Source organism: Clupea harengus, chromosome 3 (assembly GCF_900700415.2).
Source record: "Clupea harengus chromosome 3, Ch_v2.0.2, whole genome shotgun sequence".
NCBI classification, from domain to species: Eukaryota; Metazoa; Chordata; class Actinopteri; order Clupeiformes; family Clupeidae; genus Clupea; species Clupea harengus.
The window spans coordinates 26,860,388-26,869,299 of NC_045154.1; the positions used below are offsets into that span (position 1 = coordinate 26,860,388).

Below are 8,912 nucleotides of genomic sequence, written 5' to 3' on the forward strand. Positions count from 1 at the left end.
GATGTTCTTATTTAACTGACTTTCATGAGAATGTATACAGTGTGAATGAATGTATTTAAAATGCAAAAACGATGCAGGTGATCTACTTCCACTTAAATTACATTATAGTCACACTTTTTTTGCAACTATACTCATCTTACCACTGAATCTCCTAAAAGTACATTTGATGTTACATTCCACCTTCTCAGTGTTCCCTCTAAGGCCCCCACACCATATAATTTACCTTTCAGAAATAAATAATCAAGCAAAGCTTTATGTCAATTAGACTGCTAGACTGAGAAAACGTGTACAAATGGAACGCTGCGTAGAGGCCAAACTCCTCGATAGCTTGTGTGGTTTGTTTAATTCTCTGAGCCTGCTCCCAGCTGTGCAGAAGACATTACAGTGGAAAATGATAGGCCTTTGCCAGAAATGATTATGTGGTTTCAATACAAGTGCACACATCAATTAGTGGGTTGCAACTCGCAAGGACTGAATTTTTAGTTTTCAACGAGTCTGAAGCTTTCAGTCACAAGCAAACAGCCCAAAATATAATTACGGCTGCTTTTATTTTAAGGCAAACTAATTGAGAAACAATTGTAAAGTAAATAAGCACCTTTCATTTACTGTCTGGTAAAGCCAAGGTATCCAGCCAACATACAATACAGAGTCATAGCATTCTTAGCTCATGAGGCTTGGGTGTTGGGGTGAGAGGGTGGTGGTGGTGGTGGCGGGGTGCCCCTTAATCTTCTTTTCTCTAGGAGGGCCTAGAACAGTTGAGGGCCCTTGAGACAGAATGGGCAGTCAAAACACTGATGCACTTGACCACGTAACCTCCTGGGAAGTGTAGTTCTGATCAAGGCTTTGCATTGTTTCTTAGACCAACCTCTAAAGCAAAGGCTTGGGTCTCAAGGGGTCTTTCCCAGCAGCGGTGAACAGCAGTGAACCCTGTGCTGCCCAACAGTCACTGTATACATATTGCCATTATCAAGCAAATTGTTTCCCCCTGAGATCCCTTCAGAAGTCACAGTCCTATTCACGGTGCTGCCCCAATCTCACCCTGACACTCTTGTGTTTCATATGGAAATGACTGTTTAACATTTTCAATAAGAAGTGCTCTTTCTCCATCATCTTTTTCTCTCCGTATTTGTGTCCTTCCCATCACTCCAGTTGGCTTTTTCTGTATGGAAAATATGCCTCGCCACCATTGCAACCTTAAGGGCTCTACTAGGCGTTTGTGGCGAGCACTACCCAGGATGCAACTCGTCAACAAGGCGGCCTTTTGTGAGAGCGTACAATCGACAAAAGCCGGTGCAGGGGGAGAGATCAAAGGGTCACGTCCAAGGGAAAATCTAATTATAACTGACATTTCCCATCTTAAAGAGAAACCCTTCAGAGAGAGGACTGGTGGTCACTGCTCCATTACAGAGGAAGGAGAAGGGGGGGGGGGGGACCCTGAATGAGTCGTTGCCCCTGGTTACCATCTCTGAGGGGAAAAGCACGCGAACGACTAAATGACTGTTTGTCCAGCATCTCGAGAGTCACTCAGGCCAAGTGGGGAGACAGCGAGAAACAGGGGTAAGATCAATCACGCCGGCAAAAAGAGGAACCCCCCCCACACACACCCCACACCTTCCCAGGAAACACTGTTTAAAACACTATTTTTCACCGTAGCAAGCCCTTAATGTTTATGTTCAATAATTAAGTCCGACTATTGCTTCCTCGGACACTGTAGAGAGATAGATGGCTTGCACGGATCAGTCTCATAAGCCTACTGACAGAGTACACAAGAGTTCACACTAGACTGGGTGCCAAGAACGCTGAATGTATGGTGCTTGGAGTTTGGTGAGAACTCCTGCAGTGTAACTCAGTCATATCTGAGGTTTGCATTCACAGAATTGGACTGCCTAGCAACTGAAAAGGAGCCTCTGGAAAAAAACTGACACAAAATGCCAAGAAAAATTGGCAAAGGATATCTAATGAACAGTGAACAACAAACATCGAGCGAACTTCAAACATTTGATCTGTTACTTTTACTCATTTGGTCTTCAGAGATTCACTTCTGGACCTGACTCCTTAAGAAAAGCAAGCTAGTGGTGTGAAGATGACGGAAGCATAGGAGAGGGGCACCTACTCCAGAAACTCTGTGATGTACTTGCGGCTGCATTTGGACCAGCTCCAGGGGCTTGTGTCATAGTTCAGCACCGGTGCCATGACATGGAACTGTTTCTTCGTACCCGCCTCCATGCATTTTGGGTAGTCGTCATGGGGCATGTTGAAGCTGTAAGACAACAGAGGAACAGAAACACACAATTATTGAACAAAGCTGCTGCTAAATGGTTCTGGACTTGGCCCAGAGGATTAGTGTCAAAAGATTTACACTCTGCCAATGAAGAAAGGGGGTCACCCTAAAACCCTCTGTAAAAATCAGCAAGCCTACAGTATGCACTGGCTGGTCCACATGTCTTTGAATGGACCTGTGGAGCTCAATAAAATGGCACCTGGCAACAAAGTACAGTAAATGCTTTTGAGGATCTGTGAGTTGAAGCACCTCCATCCAGCAATGACAACCCTAATTGCCCTCAGTGCTACCTCTGTTTCACCTCTAGCCGATTGTTCTGAGGGAGACAGCCTTTTGTAGTAAAGAAAAGAGCCCCATCGCATGGAAATCCACTGGCAAAATGACAAGCTCATAAAATCCATTCCCTATAAATATGTATATACGCCCACATTCATCCATATGGATTCAGGCATTTCACAGGCCTTAGGGTCTCTGACCAAAGCTTCATTACTAGCTGTGGAAGAACTTGCACAAATGTAATGAATCCTCTCTCGACGCAAAAAGAATGACTGATTTAAGTATATTAAAAACCCCAAGAGCCAAAGCGTTTGATGTCAGAATTAGCAGCGGATGTCCCTCATCTATAAGCATCTCCGCTGTGGTGTGGTGGAGGGCCGAATGTGCACACAGCTGGCTAGTGTTTACTGTGGCGTGCCAGGCTCTTTCTTTCTCTAACACGCTGTCTCTCTCTTCCTCTGTTACTCTCTCTCACACAAAGACAAATGTACACTCACATCCACGCACGCATAGTGTCTGACCCAACCTCTGGGCCTGGTGTGAAACCTTGGTTCCAGGGACAGGGGCCTTATTCAGGCCTGTGAGTGGGAGGATGTTTTGAGGTCTCCATATGGCTCCTGTTCTGCAGCAGCAACACCTCACAGCCCATTCGGATATTCATTTTGCCCATACAGTAGTGCATTTGTTTTAATACAAGTAAAACATCTTTGCTGCCTTCTCAAAAATCTTCCCCTCCATTTTAGCAACTCTTCACTGCACAGAGTGGGACTCTTCGTGTGTGCTTTGATCTCTGCAGTCCAGTGTGCGGTCTGGGAACTCCCCGCTGGAGCTTTTGTTCTCCACACCGTGGGTGAGTGGGGAGAGGGAGCCCTAAATGGCATCTACTGTACGGTACGGATCCGGAGCGGAGACGTACTTACAGAGTTCCGGCCCAGTGAAGGAGAACTCTGACCCAGCACGTCTTCCACGGTACTTCCCGACTTTCCGTTGAAGTGCACACACGCCACATTCTTGTCTCCTCTGCCTTTAAGTATCACGTATCAATGTAAGAAGATGACTAGCATATGCAGACACCATCTGAGATACTTTAACGTCGAAGGAAAAACGTTTTTCCATCTTGTAATGTCCCATAAATAAAACTCGTAAATTCTCAAAAGAGTTCTCTTTGCAGTGACCTCCTGGTGTCACGACTCCTGCACATCCAAAGAGCTACCACATAAATTTAATTTCCAGCCTGCAATGCTAGTCTGATCCAACGGAGTCTAGCGACTGGGGCAATGGTACACTGGGGTAGGGCGAAACACTTTGACTCCACAGAGACAGACCCACTGGAGACAAAACGAGACACAGCCTTTGATGGATGTGACCATCGGTTTGGGATTACCAGGCTCCGATTGTGGATTATCACACTACAAAATCAAATCCATCTTTCACCTCACAATGACTTCATTCCTTCAAGTCAAGGCAAAGGCCATGTGCTCCAAGGAAATGAGCGGCATACAGTTTGCAGGGGATTTATGTCACACTTAAAACCTGGTCTGTCTAATATTAAAGGCTCTAATGTCTTATCGAAGTGTCAGAACTCTTTTGGATGATCTAAGACGTGAAACACAGCACACTGTGGCCTTTTTTCGGGAAACATGGTTAAGTTCCGAGCCACTAACCTTTAAATTGATCAACGTCATCTCACCGCACGCTGAAATGCAATGCTTGACCCGGCATGAGATGTGATCTGGCATGTTGGGAACCCTACCTGCTGAACAACTTCACAGAACTCTTAAAACAACCAGATGTATCGAACTCTGATGTTGTCAGTTATGGAAGAAGGGAGAAGCTAAATCCAAACGACTTTATGCAGTGACCTCGGCTGAAATGCCCCGACACGTATCAGTGAGGCATGCTGGCACTTCAGTGATTCCACAGAAGGCCCACTTGCTGGGGCACAATGCCCTGCTCACCCCGAGGGGGGCGGAAAATTGCTGTCATTCTTCCTCCGAGGCTAACACTGCTCCCATTTACCACCGGCCACAGCGGCACGGAGCGTGAAAACCAGCAGTCCCATACTCAGCGTGACGGAGAGTGAAAGAATTCCACCCTCCCAATGCGAGGCGACAGACTGTCAAAGCTAATGTTTGGAATACAGCGGGGCTCATGAAAAGATTGGCTCATGTGTTATGAGTTTGGTCATCTGTCCACAAAGCAGCCTTTCACAGGGGGCTGCTGTCACATTCACACGTGCAGGGACTTTGGGCTGTTTTGGAAACAGCCCCAAATGGAAGGTGGTGTTATCACAACAGTTATTACGTGGTAATTATACAGTATACTATGACTGCCCGACCCCCACCTCTGTAATGTATGCATGTCACTTCTGATGTCCTCGCTAAAGCCGTCTGTGAGAATAAGTATGTTCCTGACACTCCCTTCCACAATTATGTCATGCCACGTCCAGCTAGAAGCTTTGTGTGAATCCTCCCTCACATGTGGCAGAACAAAGGGGGGAGATTAGGCGTTTACGCTGTCATTTGGTAGGTGGAACCCTCTCCAGGGCATATCATCTTAGTCATGTCTCCGAGATGTGGTCAGCTGTGTGTGCTGTCTTCATGAAAGTGTTCTCCTTTGGTCTTGACTGTCAATCTTTCCTTCCATTGTCTGGGAAACCTTCCATTCCCTGGAGAGGGTTTTTACAGGTTTTTTTTTACTTTCCTGCTTCGATCTGTTCTAGCCTACTTGTTTACTCAAAGCAGTCCTACAAATGTTTTTGTTTTCAAATGCTATATACCAGTGTATATGTACTGCTGTATACCTTTATGAAACTCCGTAACACTTTGCCTCTCTGCACCTAGACTACCTCATGCTGTCTCGCAGACCTATAGGGTTAAGTATGGCAAGCCTGTACAGTACAGAAGCGGTATTAATCCTGGCATGTTATTAAAAGCCTCTTTCCCTTTATTATATTTTGCACCTGTGTGCACCTACAGGATAAGAGCCCCTTTTGTTACTTGTTTGGGGGGGGGGGGGGCAGCAGGGGTTGGGGTCAGGAGGGGGGTGGGTGCTTGCAGAGAACTTACACGTGGCCAAGCTCATGCGCGATGGTGAAGGATGCACTCAGACCATTCTCCTCGCTGATGGAGCAGCTCCGTAATGGATCACACATAGTCCCCAGCTCGGCCAGCCCTGTAAGGTCACCAACACACAGCTGCAGCTTCAGAGAGCCAGAGGAGAGAGAGAGAGAGAGAGAGAAAGAGAGGCAGACAGCGAGAGCAAGAGACTTTGCCAAAGGCCATTAAGCCATCTAGCCACGGAGATTAGCTCGCTAGCACCATCGCTGACCCGGGTGGCCCCCTCTGCACTGATTAAGTCACATTGGAAGCAGACACATTTTCTTGACTTCCCTGCAATGAGCAGGCCAATGGATGACTGGGGCAAGACTGTAAGGCTTTTTTGCGGCCCCGTTACTGACGACAGAGGATTTGGCACAGATATCAAAGGGGGAGCCTTACTTACCCAACGTGTCACACTTGTCCTTCGCCCGGCATATGTCCTCCCTTCGTGGGTAGAAAAAAACATGTTACATCACGGTAAAGCACACACAAAAAATAATTACGACTGGTTGGCACGTGAGATCAGGGCCGGCGAGGGTGTGCCCTCGGCCGCCTCATTCATCCCACCCAGTGCCCTTGAGAGGGGAGAGGAGCGAGGGAGGACACCTGGTTATGAGGAGCGCGGTGTCGTGGTGGGATGGGTGGTTGTCGTCCGCCTCGTTCTGCCCCTGCTGCCACACACAGAATTTGTGCAGGGTGTTGGCCGCGTTGAAGTTGATGGTCGGACCCTCCTTTGAATGAGATGGAGAATGGTGACGGGTGGGTAGGGGGGAGGGGTAAAGGGGAAGGGGAACGAAACACGAGAGGCTTAAAGGAGAAAGGTAGGGTCACGCAAACATTCATCTTCTTCAGTCTGAAGCTATGTAGAGCTGTGCATACACAGTGATAATGGTGTTTCCAATGCAATTAAGCCTGTGTAAGCACTGGGGGAATTTGGTCAGCCAGGTCAGCTGAGTTTAGCATTGTAACCATGGATCTTAAGGCCTGCACAGTCAGCAATCAAACACATAGCATTAGCTGACTTTAAGTTCAGAGATTTAGACATGTAATAATTGCAGTCCCTCAGCTGGAGAACTCAAGTTAAGGAATACATCTGAGGGCCTCAAGTAATGCTGTTAAAAAAACAGGCTTTCTCACCTGCTCATTATGAAGGACGATTAACTTCACAACCAGGACATTGATGAGGTTCCCCACACTGGGATCTCTGTAGATGGCAGCAACCTGTAATGAGAGGAACATAGAGAGAAGAAAGGCAAACTAATGCTCAACCGTGAACAGCAGTCACTGTCATTTTCAGTTTCATATTGCTTATAAAAAAAACTATGACACGTTCCATAAGTGTAATTTCTGTCCGTTTTTTTTTTTATGTGCACACATCACTCGTTACGCTTTGGTGTAAACAGGGGCTCTCTCTGGGGCTTCTCCAGAGAGTCTGACCCAAAACAGCAGCCTGTGAAGCTTCAGTAAAAGGCCCACAGTGGGAACCAACCCCTGTGTGGGTCTGTGTATTTGTGTGTGTGTGTGTGTGTCCGGTGTGTGTGAGTGTGTATGTGTGTGTGTGTGTGTGTGTGTGTGTGTGTGTGTGTGTGTGTGCGTGTGTGTGTGTATGTGTGTGTGTGTGTGTGTGTCATTGCCGGTCACCCTGCTCCTGAGGCCATGCACGGAGCCCTGACAGGAACTCATTAGCCCACTATAAACATTCAGCCTGTCATAGTCCACAGGCAACAAGAACCAGAGGCCTCCACAGCAGAAAGACGGAGAGAGAGAGAGAGAGAGTGAGAAAGGGAGGGAGCATGAGAGAGACAGAGAGAGACACACACACAGAGGGAGAGAGAGAGAGGAAGAGATAAAGAGAGAGGGAGTGAGAGACTGAGAGGGGAAGGGGAGAGAAAGCAGTAGTGAGAAAAAAAGAGAGAGAGAGAATGAGAGGGAGGGGAAGAAAGGGAGAGACAGAGACGAAAGCCCCCATGGCTTATAAATCACAGTGTCACCGTTGGACATGACCATAAAGCACGGTGAGAGGAGGCGGTGTGATTCGTGGGCCAGCCTCTCTCCGGTCACTGCAAACACACCAGCATGACATCAGCAGTGCGCTCTAAAGAGGCCATCCATCAGGCTGCCTGCACCCAAACAACATCCCATTCTACCTGCCCCACTTCTCCATATGGTTCCCACCGTCTGGCCGCCCTGCTCTCCTTTCCACCCGCATTAGCATTCACTCGAGACTCTGCCATCCCCTGCCTTTCTGCTGAGTATGCTAGTCAGAGGCTGCAGAACGCAGAAGCTTTTCCTTCATACTTTCATACTCTATTATACTCCCTGACCTTGATACAGTTTTTGAGCTAAGTGCACCCGTAAAATGTGCGTAAAACAGGCTGTGCTCAAAAAAAGCCGTAACAGAACAGACTGAAAATGCTTTAAGTCCTTCAGTTTTTTGTGGCCTTCACAAATAAGTGGTTCCCTTTAGCAACTTAGGTAACTAAATAAAATATAGAAACTAATTTATAAACGGTTGCTATAATTGTATTCTTCTTCTTATTTTTATTAACGTATATACACGTATGCCTTAGGTTCACAGGGTCACAACATTCAAGATTATTTATGGCACAGTGCTGAAGTAAAAGTTATTGTTTCAAAACACTGATCAGACAGCTAGCTTCAAAAAGTAAGATCACTTTAATGATCAAACATTCCTTTCAGTCCACTTTGTTTTCAACAGTGTTCTCCACAGCCAAAATGTTTGCTCCTGCTGCACTGCTGCACCCGAGACAAAACAAAACACTTGAGTCTACCCTGATCTGACCTTTCGGGGGCACACACAGACAAAATTCACATTGAGCAGACATAACTAGGCTTCACGCCTCCACCCTCTCACTTTAGACAGCAAACAAGACCCACCAGGCCCACTCAACAGGCTGCAGTACAGATTAAATCAAACAGGCCCAAAACACTCATAGTCTACTCAAGGCTTGGTTAATTAAGAAGACAGGTTCAAAAAGACAATCTGTTTCTCAGACTGTGAAGTCATGGGGGTAGCAATAAGTCATATGTGTAGAAAAAAAGGAAATAGCATTTGATGGCAACACATTTGTTTTTGTGCCAATGGTTCACATTCATATTACATTACATTTGAAGCAACTTAAAGAGTCAGTAAATAACAGTGTTGAGAAGTTGTGGAAGAACAATGTTTTACTTACTACTGACATGATTGTTAGGATGTAGTGCTCTAAGTTCCGGCCGTGGTGTCGGACCAT

The 8,912-nt window shown here is 46.6% G+C and overlaps 1 protein-coding gene across 1 annotated transcript in view; it reads right to left on the reverse strand.

Annotated features, from left to right (window-relative positions):
• The window catches only part of LOC105908782 (A disintegrin and metalloproteinase with thrombospondin motifs 20), an 81,063-nt gene that overhangs the window by 53,637 nt on the left and 18,514 nt on the right, over positions 1-8,912 (reverse strand). The window contains exons 4-9 of the mRNA XM_031565208.2: positions 8,856-8,912; positions 6,796-6,879; positions 6,265-6,389; positions 6,062-6,102; positions 5,626-5,731; positions 2,114-2,260 (exon numbers count right to left, since the gene is read on the reverse strand). The exon at positions 8,856-8,912 is cut by the window's right edge and continues 206 nt beyond it. Of these exons, the coding sequence (XP_031421068.1) occupies positions 2,114-2,260; positions 5,626-5,731; positions 6,062-6,102; positions 6,265-6,389; positions 6,796-6,879; positions 8,856-8,912 (560 nt within the window). The remainder of the gene's footprint in view (positions 1-2,113; positions 2,261-5,625; positions 5,732-6,061; positions 6,103-6,264; positions 6,390-6,795; positions 6,880-8,855) is intronic.